Source organism: Desmodus rotundus, chromosome 7 (genome assembly GCF_022682495.2).
Source record: "Desmodus rotundus isolate HL8 chromosome 7, HLdesRot8A.1, whole genome shotgun sequence".
Classification (NCBI taxonomy): Eukaryota; Metazoa; Chordata; class Mammalia; order Chiroptera; family Phyllostomidae; genus Desmodus; species Desmodus rotundus.
This window is the reverse complement of record NC_071393.1, coordinates 104,176,491-104,194,633: the sequence shown is the minus strand read 5'-3', so window position 1 is coordinate 104,194,633 and position 18,143 is coordinate 104,176,491. Positions and strand designations below refer to the sequence as shown.

At 40.5% G+C, this 18,143-nt stretch overlaps 1 protein-coding gene across 3 annotated transcripts in view; it reads left to right on the top strand.

The window, feature by feature from the left end:
* ARMH4 (armadillo like helical domain containing 4) overlaps nt 1–18,143 on the top strand; it is a 107,181-nt gene that overhangs the window by 6,096 nt on the left and 82,942 nt on the right. For 2 of the 3 annotated variants that reach the window (XM_053928777.2, XM_053928776.2), the window contains exons 2-4: nt 2,365–3,805; nt 8,825–9,079; nt 11,224–11,436. In XM_053928777.2, coding sequence (XP_053784752.1) covers nt 2,422–3,805; nt 8,825–9,079; nt 11,224–11,436 — 1,852 coding nt within the window. In that variant the 5' untranslated portion in view covers nt 2,365–2,421. The remainder of the gene's footprint in view (nt 1–2,364; nt 3,806–8,824; nt 9,080–11,223; nt 11,437–18,143) is intronic. The other variant, XM_053928778.2, reaches the window with a different exon arrangement.

The window sequence follows — 18,143 nt, the reverse complement described above, 5'->3', positions numbered from 1 at the left end:
TTTCTCCCTTTGCCCCCCTCCACCCAGATGCCACTCCCACTCCCTCAGGCCATCCCCACACCGTCGTCCATGTCCCTGGGTCCTGGATACATATCCTTTGGCTACTATATTCCCTATGCCGTGCTTTACATCCCCACGGCTCTCAGGAATCGTCCTTCTGATACCAGTCCGTGACCCTCTGAACTTTACTGCCTCCAGGATGGCCTGCGTTTTTTTCAGGTTTTTATCCAGAAGTGTAAGATCTTGTAGCTTAAGCTTTTAGGCCACACTGTACATCTTCTGAGAAAAATATTTGTTCAGAAAAGGGCAGCTCTCCGAACAGATCAGAAATGAACCAGAGTTTGGTAGTTTTTACGTATCTTCCACTACATAGGGTTTCATAGTTCCACTTGTCTGCAGAAATCTGAATGTGTGATGTCATCCACTGTGAGCACTCATGCTTTACTGCTGCCGTATACTTTGTTTTAAGGAAGGAAAATAGAGGTGACAGGGCAGCTACTAGCACCCAATCTGGTGCCTGGCTATGAGCTGGGCTGCATTTTGGCTCGTCTGTAGTGATAACTAGTGCCCGGAACGCTGACATGCCTTGGCTCATGCAATTCCCTCTTTGTCAAATATATTTCCCATATTCTCTCCTTTTAAAACAATGCTAGCTACCTGTATGTAATTTAATATTTAAATAAAATTGGTTCAAACCTTCATCCTACATATGGGAAGCTCTAACATCTCTCTCACGATCTCTGAGGACTCCTGGCGGGGGTGGGCAGGGGCTTCTATTTTTCCTGCCCGTCACCTCTGGTTTGATGTTCTTCTGCTGCTCAGTTTGTGGTCTCTGACATGCTGTTGCTTTTCCACACTCGGCCCTATGACACCTCATGACATCAGCCCATTTCTGTATTCTCCCAGACTACCGTGGATTCAAGCTTTTACGTAACAGATTACCTCCAAGTTTGGTGGCAATAAATGTTTATGATTTCAGCCCATTTCCGTGCTACAGGAATTTGGGAATAGCTCAACCGGGTGGTTCTGACTCAAAGTCTCTTAAGAAGTTGGAGTCAAGGTGTCAACTGGGGCGATAGTCGTCTGAAGGCTGGAGTGGGGCTGGAGGATTCGCTTCAAAGATGATTCCCTCATGCGGTGCTGGGAGTTCAGCAGGACGCCTCAGCTCTGAATTCATGGGTTCCTCTTTTCTTGTGTAGAAAAATTCAGCCTTCCCCCCCGCCCCCCAGCAGCTACCTAGGGCCAAGGACTTGACTTTCACTCTGTCTCAAAAGGATCTGTAAGACTAGATGAGATAAAATGTGGCAGCTTTGAACATCTTAAGGAGGAAAGGCCTTGTGAAAATGTAAATTTTTACATTTTATGTGTGCACGTCACATGCTTAAACCAGATAGTTTAATGATTAGACATGAAAGAAAAAAAAGGTATAACTTTTATAAAGGTAAGTTTTTTTATTTTAGAATTTTCCTTCCTAGGTTTAATTTTCTAGAAAATCTGCTGCATCTGAGAAATTTCTGATGGTGGGAAAAGAAAGGGCCTTACTTAGCCAACTAGATAAAAAGAACTAAAACCCTTAAGTTTTGGGTAAAATCATCAGTTTTGATATAGTTTTAATAGTGATGAGAGTGTGAGTAGTTTTTAAAAAATACAATGAATCTTAATATTACAATAATGTGTATTCAGTAAAGACTGCTAATTTAAGATGTGTTTTCGTTCTCTTAAAGTATTTTTTCTTTTAATAAGTACTTGCATTAATTCTTTTACCTTTTCCAATCCCATTTCGAACATGAAGGTTTCACTTATAATTTTTATGTTTGATGCAGAGAAAAGAAATGTTAAGTATTTTAAAGACAATATAATTGAAAATAATTTGTATATTTTTAAAAAGTTGTGAATATAACTGGCATTCAGAATCTTATGATGACATCTAATAGTTTTTAAATATACTTAAAAAATAAAATATACTTAAAAGGTTCTTTGAATGTAATGTAAGTAAATGTTATCCTGGCCATTCTGTACTCCTTTAACTACATGCCTAATTGAGGAATTTGGGGGGAATATTGCAAATGTGACTTTAAGGGTAGTTTATTTCAAGTAGGTATTGAAGAAACGATGAAGCGAGTGCTCGAACTATGTGTACCTCTGTCTGGGGCGCATCGAGTTAAATCAGCTGCAGAATTCAGCAGGGAAAAATGAACTGGGTTATCCATGTCTCAAAGGTACAAAGAAATAGAACGGTTCTCTCTTATGTACCATCTCTGAGCATGAAGTCAAGGAGATTATTTTACTTCTGGTTTAATTCAAAGGGGGCTTATTTACAAAATATATTCGTATGACAGTTTGATATGCTTTGTTTTTCTACAGGACTCAGTTACTGCCGTCGTCAGCTCTGCCATTGTATGTGCACCTTTCCCTTCCACTATGAGAAGGCCAATTGTGCCGCGCACCTGTCTGGCTTTCTGTAGCCTTCTGCTTCTCCACTTTGCCGCACAGTGTTTGGCCTTCCCCAAAATGGAAGGAAGGGAGGCAACACATGTTAATGAACAAGGAGTGCCGTCTGAGAAGATACACGTGGATGACCTAGAAAATAACCCCATTACTTCCAAGGGCACTTTCCAACCAGTGGTCTCGGAAGGCCCAATGATAGTGTTAGCGGGACCATCAGCAGTGACGTTAAGTAAAGTATTCTCAATTATCAAAGAAACCCCCTCTGTAGGAGCTGGGCTCATGCAGCCTAGTAGCCTTGGTATTGACACTACAACTGAGCCAGTGGTCCGAGCAGGGGAAGAAGCCTTTGGTTCCAGCCAGACCGAGAGAATGCATCCTGAAACCCTGCTTTCCAAGGCCGTGGTAACCAACCCTATCACGGCCACTGCTTCTCGGAATACTGATGAGAAGGAGGAACCATTTAGTAGTACCAACATTCAGCCCATTGTAGAAGGGACCACAGAAACAACACAAGGTTTTCTGAAGTATGTGGATAATCAGTTGTTTACAACTGAAAGTCAGGGAAGCGTTAGTCTGGGATATTCATCTTCATCCTATGTGAACACTAACAAAATATTAACCACCGATCCAAGAACTGAGCAATTTGAAGCAGACACAGACCCTAGGACAACTTCTTTTCCTGGTGCTGAGCCTGTAGCAGGCACCGAGCCTGGAAGCCTCACGTCTGATAGGGAGAAGCCTTTGCAGATGACAGCTGATAATACCCAGGCTACTGCCACCAAGCACGGGCTTGCAATCTCTGAGTACGCCCTGAGTGTCAAGCCGGAAGCTGACAGCCTGCTGGGGGCCCCAGAAGTCACAGTGAGTGTCAGCACAGCTGGTCCAGCTGCCTCTGCTTTAAGTGATGAGTGGGATGACACCAAGTTAGAGAGTGTAAGCCAGATAAAGACCCCAAAGCTGGGAGACAATACCGAGACTCGGACGGGAATGGAAATGTCTCCGACAGCCCAAGTAACCGATAGTGGTATGGAAGGCACGGAAGGCGTGGAAGGGGATGGCCCTGTGACAGAAGCAGCCCGTGCGGGTCTCGGGCTGCCTGAAGGGGAAACACACACAGGGACAGCCCTGCTCACAGCACATGGGGATGGGAGGTCGTCTGCCTTCACCGATCAAGTTTCCTTTACTCCCACGAGTCCGATGGAAGGTACGAAAGCCTCTGCTGTAAACCTGTTTCCAAATACTGCGGACTTCATGGAATCCACCAAAGAAAGCCGTGCCGTGTTTTTCTCAGAGACCACTGTTTCCATCTCAGAACATGAGTCTGAGGCTCATCAACCACTGAGAAATACATTTAAAGGTAAAAGAAACGAAAGCAAGCTTTCTTTAATTTGGAATGCTTTAATTTGGTTTTATTATTTTCAAAAATTGAAATATAATTGACATGTAACATTGTATGGGTTTTAGGTGTTGTTTTGTTTCTTAAAAGTGACAATTTATGAGTAACTTATCTATGCCACCTCCTGCCTCTCTGGGAAACTGCCATGTGGGGGGTGGGAGTGTGAGTTACACCCTGGCCTTTACAGGATGCTACGTGAGCCTCTGGAGGAAGGTGGGTCTGAAGTGCTCCAAGCTTTCTACCCAGATGGGTTTTCTATAGTTTCCTGGTGGCAACAATGGAAACAAACAATCCTCAGAACCGGAAATCTGGGAATCCTAGTCCCCAAGTAATGAGTGAATTTCCTTCCCTGAAACTTCAGGGGCTTGTGATAATCTGAAATGACCCCATGTGTTTTCCTGGCTGGTAGCCATAAGTGTGTGGGATTCGGTGCCCACATCCGTCTGCCATGCCAAGGTTTCGTGAAACATGAGAGAGGCCGTTCCACGTGAGGTGTGACATTCGGTGGGGAGGCCGGGAGGAGCTGATGGAGGGAGGGATAAAATGTCCCGCCTCCTTCCCTATAGGCAGAAGCAGCCCTCACTTGGTGCGTATTATCAGTTGTCCAAGAACAACAACGACAAAGAAAATCCACAGAGACATCCAAGAAGAATCATTAGAACCAAGCAGATTACTGTAACCACTGTATTTGAAGGAACTGTATTTTGTGCATTTTAAGGACATTTTTAGAAAGTACTGTAATTCTTTCATTGAGGGGCTATAGATGGAGACATATTAACTCCTTTTGTTATTTGCATTAAAATTAAAAAATAAGTTATCTAAATTTTAATGACAAGAAAAATTAAATTAAAAAAAATATATTTTAAATAAATATTACATCCAAATATAACTCCGGCCTATAGACCAGTGGTATTTAACTGGGAACAGTCTGTTCCCCCCACCTCATCCTTCGGCAACGTTTGGAGACATTTTTGGTTGTCACCACGGAGGGGCGCTACCACTGGCATCCAGGGGTGGAGGCCAAGGTTGCTGCCAAACACTACAATGCACGGGACAGACTCCCAACAATGAAGATCTATCTGAGCCAAAATGTCAACGGCGCTTGGAAACCCTCACATAGAGTTAATATTTTTCAAACATCTTATTATAAAAACATGTAAGTAAGTATATACATTAGCTGTATGTTTAAGTGGTATAATAAACAATGTAAAATACTTATTTACATATTGTTGTAAGAAATACTCCTGTCCCCGATATTTCTTACCAAAAAGCTTTAGGTAAATACTTATAGTATTAACCACGTAGGTTTCTTGACTTTGTTTACCAAAGAGAAGTTCATCTAGAAATGAGAGAGGGGGGGACCAATACAGATAAAATCTCTGCTGTCTTGACTCTGCACTTTATACTTCCTCTTGGCCTTCACACCTGTGAATGTCGTGCGCTGACAAGGCTTACATCTGTTGCTTATGGGTAATATTTTTCTTTTATTACGTGCGTTTGGCTAGATGACAGCGTGGGGAGGAAAAGACAGTGTAATGTGCATATGCTCATTGTGAGTTGTTTTGGAATATGCACGGCTTGCTGCTTCTGCTAAGTAGATTAATTAATGGAAAACTATCAAATTAGCAATATGTTTTCTAAAGTGTCATTGGGATTGAATTAAAATGATAAAAGATTGAGTTTAACGTGTGCAATTCATTTTTTAAGGGCTGAAAGACCTAGTAAAATGTATGTTTTCATAGAAGCTTCCAGAAAAAATTTTTATAAGTTGGTTTCTAAGTTCTGTGAAGAGAGTCGGGTTCACATGACCATGAAGATGTTGGATATGACAGAACATGAAGTTTACTTCAATTCTCTGTGACACCTAAGATATTCCTGGAGCATTCAGTCGCACAGTTCCAGATTATTCATTGCACAATGGAAGCCATGATTCTTGTGTAATAGACTTCCTGCAGCTTCTATGAATACAGCCTAAAAAGTAAAATGAGTTTGGTAATTGTCTGATTATTATTTTGGTTATTGAATATGCTCCATGCATAGCTTTAGTTGCCTCACTTAACTATAGTCTTTTAACAGGGAACTTCTTTTTATTTCTAGAATATAGCATCATAACTGGCGCCTAATAGGTGCTCAATAAAAACTGGTTCAGTGGATGAGTAAATGAAGGTAGAAAACCCTTCACACTGGAATTATCCAATTTGACTGCCTGAATTGTCCAAATGAATCAAACAGCTTCTATATGTTCTTCATAGAGTGAGGAACAGTTAAATAATTCCTTTCACTTTAATTTTTTGTGCTATAGAATTAAAAATAATGTGAAAAATTGACATTTTTGACAATAGTAGTTAGAGAGTAGCCAAAAAGATTTCTACCCATTTTCTGGTGGTTGTAAGTATTTTTGAGAAGTAAGCAAGTCATGTCAATCACGTTAGGTCCTAGGGACTACTTCTGGATATGCAATGATTTCTTGGTGTTTGGGGTATCATCAACAGATGAGTGGATTATCAGTCTTCTAAATTATTTTATTTACTTATTTTTAGAGAGAGGGGAAGGGAGGAAGAGAGGGAGAGAAACATCGATCGGTTGCCACTCACACCCCCCCAAATGGGGACCAAGCCCACAACCCAGGCATGTGTCCTGGCTAGGAACCAAACCTGCGACCTTTTGGTTTGCAGCCTGGCGCTCAATCCACTGAGCCATGCCAGCCAGGGAAGTTTACCAGTGTTCTGATTCAACTTGTTCTTCAGCTGGTTCAGTTGAAGACCAGGCTTTAAAAATAGTCTATAATAATTATCGTATTTTATCCCTATAAGAAGTAGAAAGAATGAGAAATGTGGAGAAATTTTGAATGTTATTTTAATTTTTTAAGTTTATTTGTTTATTTTTAGAGAGAGGGGAAGGGAGGGAGAAAGAGAGGGAGAGACAGATCAGTATGTGATTGCCTCTCACTGGGGACCTGGCCTGAGCCCTGGCATGTGCCCTGAGTGGGAATCACACTGGTGACCCTTTGGTTCGCAGGCTGGCACTCAGTCCACTGAGCCACACCAGCCAGGGCTGAATGTTATTTTAAAAATTCCCATTACTATTTCTGGTTCTCACTCTTCTTTCTCTAACAGCAGTCAGTTATTCAAAGTACCATATCATTTTGATATTTCTTGCTATTTCATGAAACTATGACCTTAGATGACATTTATTTTTACATATTTGTTCTCAAAAATGTTCATTATGCTTTCAAAAATTAGGGCAACATAAAGAATGCTTACTGCTTAAAATGATATAACTATACATTGCTATCTTTTTATGGCAGAACATTGTCTTAGGTGCTGGAGATGTAAAAAGGGCAGTGATTCCTGACTCTCAAGAGATTTATAATCTCATTGGAGAAAGAAAAAAGAAAGCAAAACTGAAACAATGGTACCAAGTGCAAATATGAAGCCTGTGTAAGACCTTACTGTAACTCACATTGTCTTTTTACCAGGTATTTTGATCCATCTAATGTGACATTCTCTTCAATTCAAAAGAAAAAAGTAATCCAAACTGAAGGGGGACCAAGAAAAGGAATTCTTTGTATTGAAAAACATACAAACACAGGAAGCACCATAAAGTCATTAGTAAAAACTTAAAGAAAACCTTTTTATCTATTCCTAGACTTCTACCTTTTCATTGCACGACTTATTGAGCTTGCTAATATGCTATGAACCTAGAATTAGTATTTAAAAAAGAGAGAAAACAGGGTCTTCTAGAAATTAAGTTTTAAGAGTGGCTCAGTATTTAAAATTTGCCGCACAGTTCCTCCCTTAAAAGGGGGCAAATATTGACCATTATAAATAATCTTTAATAATTTATTTGAGGGGATTATAATGTAAAGAAAGGGACCTTGGATAGATACATTTTCCCCATGGGTCTGTTTCATTCTCTTTCATGATCTAAAGGCAAATGCAAATCTTCTACAGATTGTTCCTTGAGCGGCAGATTGTCCTTCTTTCTCACGGCTGAGGACTATTCTGTTTTGTGTGTGTGTGTGTGTGTGTGTGTGTGTGTACACAGCTTCTTTAGCTATTCATCCATCGGCAGCCATAGTCAGCACCGTGGTTGTGAGCACTGACTATGTAAACTGATGCAGGTTCCTTGGCTTCTTTAAACCTAAGTTGTTAGTAAAACAGGTAATAACAGCTGATATTTATTAAATACTTACCAAGTACCAGGCATGTTCCAAGGGTTTTCCATGTGTTATGGAATTTAATCTTTGTAACATCTCTTATGTCGACAACTCTAATAGTATCTTTTGTGAGAAAGATACTCGTATTTCTACTTTCCAGCTGCGGAAACTCAAGTCCCAGAGATGTTAAGTCATTCTTTCGTGGTCACACAGCTCCTAGGTGACTGAGTCAGAATTCAGACCCAGGCAAATTGGCTCTTGAACCTGCATTCTTGACCACTGTGATGTATGGCTTCCGTGAATGATATTCGTACTTACTTCCCCTTATTACATGTGGGAGGAGAAAACAAGATAATATCTGCCATGTACTTAGCTTTTTGTGTGTTTGGCCTGTAATGGAAACTCTGTAAATATAAGTTGTTAGAATTATTATCCCTTTAATTCAAAATGCTAACTTTAAAAAATGCCAATGTGAAATTTCTGCTTGTAACTGAGTTCTGTATAATTTGTTTCTTACCAAAGTGATTATGTTGATATTCATTAAAGGGAGCTCAGCTGTTGATCTTCCTATTTTGTTGAGATTTTATCTTATGTTTATTTTATATTAGTTTCTTAATCTCTGTCTTAGATTAAGTTACTACTCCTGAAAGCAGAAACATGGAGAACATTTCTTTACTGGTATTTTGTTTCTAAGCGATCCCTTTGCCTTCCCATTCCCTGAAATAGCTTTCTGATTTTTCCTTCAATTTGTGAATTACATAGTGACTTCTTAAGGCATAGGAATTTGATTTATTTTAAAATGTTGTTTCCCTTTTTTTAAGACACCATCACTCAAGAGATGACGACTGCTGCTCAAGAAGCAGAAGCCACTTTATCACTGGTGACACCAGAGCAGCAGGTTTCCACCCTGCAGGTTCCCAGAGAACATGGTGAGACTGCGGAAGGAAAAGGGTCCCCCTTGGCCACGTCTGATGTTCCTGGTGTTACTCAGCTGTTGAGAAGATGGGAGACTCTGGCCACTACCGTTCCACCTACAGCCGCACCTCTGTCCTTCGAAGTTACTCCCACCGTGGAAGGTCTGTATGGGAGGGAATTGGACTCAGTGTTACGGGGGTGGATCTTTTCTGTGAATTGATAAGCAACAGAATGAGAGAGGCAGATGGCCCTGTCACCAGGGCACACATACATCCCTCACCTGGAGAGTGAACAGGAAAGGTGAGTTCTTACTTGAAGAGATGTCACATAGCCTCAAAGAATGAGGGGTTAGTGCCTAAGAAGAATCTCCTGGTGGCTCATCTCAGGGGCTGGAGAAGGCCAGACCTCACCTGTTGAGACCTCTGTCCTGGTCTGACAACTCCAGCTGTGAGGGGAGAGGCGAAGAGAGCGGGGAGGTGGGTATGAATCCCAGCTTTGGCCCTCACTAGTGTCTCACATTGTGGCCTCAAGTAAGTGTCTTAATGTCTCCAAGCCTTGTTTGTTCATCTCTAAATGACGCCTATCTGTCTTACAGGGTATTTAAAGTGTTTAAAATAATGTATACAAATTGCTTTCTATATTGGAGGCCCTCAGATGCTCTGATATTTTAAAGACAGTGAAGTCTTCAAATCGGGGTGATCATCAGAATGACAAAAACTATTGTCTATAACTTTTAACTTCTATAACTTTTATTTTTTTTTAAGATTTTATTTATTTATTTTTAGAGAGAGGGGAGGGGAGGGAGAAAGAGAGGAAGAGAAACATCAATGTGTGATCGCCTGTTGTGCGCCCCCTACTGGGGACCTGGTCCACAACCCAGGCATGTGCCCTGACTGGGAATCGAACCAATGACCTTCTGGTTTGCAGGCCAGCACTCAATTCACTGAGCCACACCAGCCAGGGTGACTTTTGTAACTTTTAGTAATTATAAAATTATTACCTAATTATTTTTGGATCTCCTGTGTTTGTCTTAACATTGGCCTAAGTAAAAGCTGCTTTTATTTATTAATGGAGTTATTTTTAACAATGTAATAAATACCTTCTAATCCTGCTCCCCCCAAATACCCCAAGGGCCTTGTCAGTAACCTCCATGGAACCTCATTACCCTTCTCGTCTCGATCCCTTCCTCCTCTGACTGTGAGCATCATCCTCAATCTGGTGTTCACCGTCTCCTTGATTTCCTTTTCTTTTAGTTGTACTGCATCTATGTTTGCTCCTACAATCATACATTAAAAAATTTTAGTTGTTTTTTAACTTTATAAAAATGGCATTGTCCTGTAGGTAGCCTTTTTGGGGGCTTGCTTTTTTTTTTTACTTAATATTCTGTGGCTAAGATTTCCTTAATCTAGCTCTTTTGCTTTGACTGCTTTTAATGCTCCATTATTAAAATACATCACAGTTTATTCATTCCGTCTTCATCCAGTCTCTCCTAGTGATTTGCATTCGGGTCATTTCCAGGTTTGGTTATTGCAAACGTTACTGCTGTAAGTGTTCTTTTTCACATCCTCTGTTGTGCGTGTGTAAGAGTTTCTCTTGGGTATGTACCTGGGAACTGAATTGCTGGGACATAAGGTATATGAATTTTTGACTTTAGGAGGCAATGTTTAACTGTTTTCCAAAGTGATTGCACCAATTTATACTCTTGACAGCAATATATATGAGACTCAGTGAATCCATATCTGGGAGCTTTGAAAAATATTTTCTCAGGCATCGCCACTAAGGAGATTCTGATTCAGTAAGTTGGGATATGTGGGAAGCATGAAATTGACATTAAAAAGTTACCTCAGGAGATTCTGATGATCAACCAGCCTTGCAAAATACCATCCTGGAGATTTGAGAAAACCTGGGGCTAAATTTGGCTGCTTCCAACTTGAGCATATTCCCGATGCAGATCTAGGTTCTTACTCTTTGACTTGATTTTTCTTAAGTCGTCTTTAGCATATACTTTAATACATTTTTGTTAAATTTTCTATCTTTGGTAATAAATGAAATAAAATTCTAAAACATCCATACTATTGCCAATAGAATACATGGGAAGTTAAAATTTAAAAACAAAGATCAGATGTGAGACAATATATTTTCCTGCAAGATAAAGTGTTTGCTTTGGGTAGCTGGACTGACACGGCGTGGGGAGGGCGCTGGTCTGAGTGTCATTAATGATTTCTTGCTTGAAAAGTAAAAGCCCAGGTGCACATTTCCCATAGTCATCATCCTTGGGTCAAGTCCTGTCTCTTGTGTTTGGCAGACCTAAAGGACACAGTCACAGGGCCCAAGGAGGAGTGGATCACACCAGTTTTTGGCTCTCCAGTGACACCCCCTGGACTAATAGAGGAGGCACCCAGCATTTCTCCAGCGCTTTCTGATTCTGAGGTGTCTTCTGAGAGAAGAACCCTTGTTCCATACATCAGCCTTGTTGATACAGCTGCCCCTTATGGCCTGGACCAGCTTGAATCGGAAGGTACCCATGCTTTGAAGGGAATCTTTCCTAGGACTGGTTGAATGCATCACTGAGCAAATGTTGTTTTGAGAAAAGATTAAGAAGTGGATTCAATCTGTAGCGTAGGCCAGGGGTCAGTAAACTGTGGCTCAGCCAGATCTGGCCGGCCACCTGGTTTTGTGTGGCTTATAAACTGAGGATGGACTTTGTATTTTTCAGTGGTTGAAAAAAAAATCAAAAGAAGGATATTTTGTGACATGGACAAGTTACATAAAATTGCAATGTCAGTGTTCCCAAAGAAAGCTGTATTGGAACACAGCCACACATGCTCATTTATGTCGTGTCTGTGGCTACTTTGGTGCCAGTGTAGCAGCTGAGTAGTTGGGACAGACTGAATGCCCACAAAGCCTAAAATATTTACAATATGGCCCTTTATGGAAAAAGCTTGCTGACCCCTGGTCTAGGTCATTCGTTCTCAACCACACTTGAACTTTAGAATCATCTTGGGGATCTTTAAAAACCTTAATGCGTGAGTCCTTCTCACAGTGATTCTGATTTGTTTGGTGTGGGGTGTGATCTGGCACGAACATTTGAAGAGAGGGCTTAAGATGGGTGCAATATGCAGGCTGCACTGAGAATACTGGTTAAGTGGAAAACCTGAGTTTCCCCACCGGAATTTCTTGGATGGCAATTTTAATGTGGATTGTATTTTCACCACACCATTCTGCTTGTGCATGTTGGGTTATTCTCCTTTTGTTTATAGCATCTCTGGGTTAGGATGTTTTGCCATTTGGAAACAGGCAGTCTCCTCACCTGTTAAGACTGAGCAGTCCATGCCAATTTATACTTTCTAAGACACGGGCTTTGAGCATGAAAAGGATGCTTGGAGCACAGCTGTGCACACAGGGAGACTGCACACGGCAAAAGGCCATTTAGTTAATCAGCATTTGGCAGGTGAAGAACTCCTGGCTGGAGGGGCAGGACAGCCAGAGCTTTGTAGTGCCGAGTTTCTCAGACTAATCTGGAAGACGGGTGAGCTTTCGGGCACTAAAGTAGCCCTGTGCTTGGTGTGGTGAGGACATAGGATGGGCTCTTATTTTATATGTCATCTACTCTGCAGCAGGGAAGGGGGTTCGGCCGACTGCATTGCAGACTGTATGTAACCCTTTCAGGGCTAGGGCTACACTATCGTTTTCTGACAGAGAAATGTGACATTTCACGAGTAGTGTGGAAAATGCCGTAGTAGAATCGTGGTTTAAGAAATGGATCAAAGCGAGCTCAGAGGCTAGCAGCTCTTGTACTCCACACTAAGATGAAAATCGTATGACTTTGAGCTTAGTCTTGTATTAACTGTATGCTCTCAGTACCATCTGGAAAAAGCAGGTTTCCCCAAATTAACCTGAATTAGAGATGACAGCTTTACCCAGCAGGGCTCATTAAATCAGAGAAAAAATATATTTATGAATAATCTATACTTGTGAAACTGCAAAAGTTTTCTAAATTTAGTAGGTGATGACAGTTGTATCGAAATATGTGAGAATTTTCTTAACTTGCCTAAGACACCCTGGAGTAAGTTTTTCTATACAATTCAATTTCGACTTCCTTTTGAGGACATATTTTGTCAGTTTTTGATCTAAATTATGATCCTTGTCAAGGCTTACAGATGACAGTTTTTTGGTTTTGAAAATATTCTTTCTACTACGTTGTTGGGTTTAAGATTTTGAATGAGCACACCTTTCCTCCTAAATACTAGGGAGCACAATTCATCTTTAATTAGAATACATTAATAATTTCACAATTAGTTTTGCACTGGTCTATCTAATCCTCTGAAAACTGAAGCGACTACACTGATTTGAACTTAGAAACCTACTCGATTTCCGGATGCATTGGAGGCCTCCATTTTCGCACGTTTTTTCCGTCTTGCCCAGGAATGTAAGTGCAGCTTGCGTCTGTGACTGGGGGAAGCATTGTACTTCTGCCATAGGATTATACCCACAAGAAGATAATTTATTCTTACTTCGGACAGGGTGTTGTGCTGTGTCAAGATATCTCCCTTTTAAGTTTTAATCTCTGTGACATGTTGACAAATGACGCGCAATTCTCCAGTTTCAGATCTGTGTTTATTTAATTACATTATCAAACTCCTCGTATGTTATTTTAGTATCTTCCCACTAGGACAGGAGCACGTCTCCAGAGAGTGGGCTGTTTTTCTCAGTGGGATGTGGATAAATGACCTGCCCTTATTAGACACCAGATACCCCAGGAGCAAGAACCTTTGTGGAAATTTCTGAATATTTATCCTTTAAGAGATAATTAATGGCCCAAATGAGCCTAAAATTGTATCTACTTGGTACTGTGTCTTCTTGTCGCCTCCTTTATGTCTCTACGGTATGACTAAGGGAGTGTGTCAGTTTCCTGGGGCTGCCATAACAAGGTATCATGAACCGGGTGACTTAAAACAGAAATGTATTCTCTTGAAGCTTTAGAGCATAGAACTCTGAAATCAAGGAGTAGGCAGGGCCCAGCTTTCTCCAAAGCCTCTAGGGGAATATCAGCCCTAGCCTCTTGCGGCTGGTGGCCTCAGGCATTTCTTGGTTTGTGGAAGCGTAACTATAATCTCTGTTCTTCACGCGGCATCTTCCCTGTCTGTGTCTCTGTGCCCAAATTTCCCTTGTCTTATAAGGACACCAGCCATTAGATTAACACTCACCCCAATAACTGCATCTGAACTTGATTACATCTGCCAATGCCCTATTTCTAAATAAGGTCACATTCACATGTACCATGGGTTGGGGCTTGAATGTATTTTTTGGGGGGTGGTGGGGGTCAGAATTTAAAACATAACAGGAGTTATGTTTTCTCAGTCACTGAAGCCTCAGTAAGCGCACTCCGCCCTGTGCCTAGTTCGGTGTCTTTTATGTTGTCAGCAAAAATGTAGTCTGGTTTATGAAGGGGTAGTGGTTTATCTGTCACCTTCCTGATACCTTTACTTCTCTGTAAATTTTTTTAGGAGATAAATGTTTTCAGGGTGATAAAAATGCATTATACTTATCTCAGGCATAACTGTGCTAGAGCTGTATTCAGCATGTTTGAAATATAAACATGACAAACGTGTTCTCATTTTTTATTCAAAATAGGATAATGGCAAATTACATATACACATATAACTGCACAAATGAATTTTTGGATATGAGCTCTGTATTGATTGATATCCTTTTTTTTGCTGAATATTAATGTCTTTCTCTGTTCCAAAATGGTAAAGTAAAATTTCTGATTACTTATGAATGGTACTGGCATAAAAGACAGACATACAGGTCAGTGGAACAGAATAGAGAGCCCGGGAATACACTCATTCCTTTATAGTCAGTCAATATTGGACAAAGGAGGCAAAAACATACAGTGGGGTAAAGATAGTCTATTGAATAAATGGTGGTGGGAAAATTGGACAGATGAATGCAAAAAATGAAACTAGACCACCAACTTACACCCTACACAAGAATAAGCTCAAAATGGATTAAAGACTAAAATGTTAGACTGAAAACCTTAAAAGTCCTGGAAGAAAACACAGGCCATCAAATCTCAGACATTTATCATAGCAATATTTCTTCTGACATACGTCCTCCCTTGGGCAAGGGAGAAAAAGGAAAAAAAAAAATAAACAAATGGACTACATCAAACTGAAAAGGTTTTGTATAGCAGAGGAAACCATCAACAGAAGGCAACCCACTGAACTGGAGAATACAGCTGATAAGGGGTTAATATCCAAAGTTTATAAAGAGCTTATAAAACTCAACACCAAAAAAAAAAGTCCAATTAAAAAATGGGCAAAGAAATATACATTTCTCCAAAGAGGACGTACAGATAGCCATTAGACTTTTGAAAAGATGTTCAACGTCACTAATTAACAGAAGGTGCAAATTAAAACCACAATGAGATATCACCTGATATCTGTCAGAATGGCTGTCATCAATAAATCAACAAACAGCAAGCGCTAGCAACAAGGTGAAGAAAAGGAACCCTAGTGCACTGTTGGTAGGAATGCAGACTGGTGCAGCCACTTTGGAAAACAGTATGGAGTTTCCTCAAATAATTAATGGTACAACTGCTTTATGACCCAGAGGTTCCATTCCTGGGAATGTATCCAAAGAAACTCGAAACACTAATTTGAAAGAATATATGCACCATTGTGTTCATTGCATTGTTATTGACAGTTGCCAAGTTTTGAAAGCGGCTCAAGGGTCGGTCAGTACATGAGTAGATGAAAAAGCTGTAGTACATTTACACAATGGAATACTAGTTAGCTGTAAAAAAAAAAAAGAAGAAGAAAGGGAAATCTTACCCTTTGTGACATCATGAATGGACCTGGAGAGCATTAGGCTAAGTGAAATAAGCCAGTGAGAGAAAGACAAATACCATATGACCTCATTGATATATGGAATCTAATGAACAAAATAAACCAACAAACAAAATGGAAACACTGTCATAGATACAGAGAACAGACTGAGGGCCGTCAGAAGGGAGTGGGGTTGGGGGACCGGGTGCAAAACCTGAAGAGAGTAAGCAGAAACAAACAAACAAGCAACCTTGTAGACACAGACGGTAGCACTGTGATTGTCAGAGGGAAAGGGGAGTGCGGGGAGGGAGGAGAGGGTAGAGGGGGGATAAATGCTGTTGGAAGGAGACTTGACTTTGGGTCGTGAGCACACAATACAATATACAGATGATGTATTACAGAATTGTACACCTGAAACCTATATAGTTTTATTAAGCAATGTCACTCCAGTAAATTCAATTAAAAAAAAAAGAATAGTTTTTAGAACAGAAGCGCCTGTTTTTCAGTGTAGCAGAGGCAACCAGGTGCCTGGCCTCGAGCTAACAAATACTTTACTTATAGGAAGCTGCACCTCGTGTGTCCTGAGAGGGGTGTTTGGAATCTCAGGCAAAAGGGTTGGTTCTGAGTGGTTCGTCTGGGCTCACACCCCAGGGCTGAGTCCGTGCTAACACTGGTCCTGGCAGGGCTGTCCACGCGTGGTTTCACGCAGTTGTTGATGCAAACGAGTAGCTTGCACCTGCCTCACGGACTGTGGAGATTTGAAAGACATTTTAGATGTTTGCGGAAAGTTAAGGATTTTTTTAAGACATGCTTTTTTATTTACTAATTTTTAAAATATATTTTATTGATTATGCTATTATAATTTTCCCAATTTTTCCCCCTTTATCCCCATTTGGCTCTGCATCCCCCAACCCTCCAGTATTCCCCTCCGACTTAGTTCATGTCCTTGGGTGTACATATAAGTTCTTTGAATTCTCTGTTTCCTATACCATTTTTTATCTCTCCCCATCTATTTTATGCCTACCAATTATGCTTCTTATTCCCTGTACCTTCCCCCCTCTATTCCTCCCCTCCCCCTTCCCACTGAAACCCCTCCATGTGATGTCCATTTCTCTGATTCTGTTCCTGTTCTAATTGTTTGCTTAGTTTTTGTTTTCATTGTTTCTCTTTTTTTTAGGTTCAGTTGTTGATAGTTGTGAGTTTGTGGTCATTTTACCATTCATAGTTTTTGATCTTCTTTTTCTTCATTAACTAACTTTAACATTTCATATAATAAGGGCTTGGTGATGATGAACTCCTTTAACTTGACCTTATCTGGGAAGCACTTTATCTGCCCTTCCATTCTAAATGAAAGCTTTGCTGGGTAGAGTAATCTTGGATGTAGGTCCTTGCCTTTCCTGACTTCAAATACTTCTTTCCAGCCTCTTCTTGCCTGAAAGGTTTCTTTTGAGAAATCAGCTGATAGTCTTATGGGCACTCCTTTGTAGATAACTCTCTCCTTTCCTCTTGCTGCTTTTAAGATTGTCTCTTTGTCTTTAATCTTGGCTAACTTAATGATGATATGCCTTGGTGTGTTCCTCTTTGGGTGCAAATTTTTTGGGACTCTCTGAGCTTCCTGGACTTCCTGGAAGTCTGTTTCCTTCACTAGACTGGGAAAGTTTTCCTTCATTATTTGTTCAAATAAGTTTTCAATTTCTTGCTGCTGTTCTTCTCCTTCTGGCACCCCTATAATTTGGATATTGGAATGTTTAAAGTTGTCCCAGAGGTTCCTAAGCCTCTTTTCATTTTTTTGGATTCTTGTTTCTTCATTCTGTTCTGGTTGGATGTTTATTTCTTCCTTTTGTTCCAAATTGTTTCTTTGAGTCCTGGTTTCCTTCCTGTCACTGTTGGTTCCCTGAATATTTTGCTTTATTTCACTTTGGGCATCCTTTACTTGTTCTTTCATTTTGCGACCAAGCTCAATCAGTTCTGTGAGCATTTTGATTACCAGGGCTTTACATTCTCCATCAGATACGTTGGCTATCTCTTTGTTGCTTAGCTCTCTTTCTGGAGTTTTGCTCTGTTCTCTCATTTGGGCCATCTTTCTTTGTCTCAACACACTTTTTAAGTTGTAAGGGGGTGGGGTCTTAGGTATTCACCCAGGCAGGGCAACCCTCTTTGCTGTGTTGTGGCTCTAAGACATGATTTTTTAAATATAAGGATAGATGTAATTCCTTTACTGGTATAAACATGAGAGTTTTATTGCATTGGAGTATAAATAATTACAAACCCTAACAATGTAGGAAATAATGTGAGGATATTATCAACTTCACTTTCTCAGGCTGTATTCATAACCATGAAGTTGTTTTCACATCAGATATGTGATTGCATATATATCCCCAAAGGAAAAGATTGG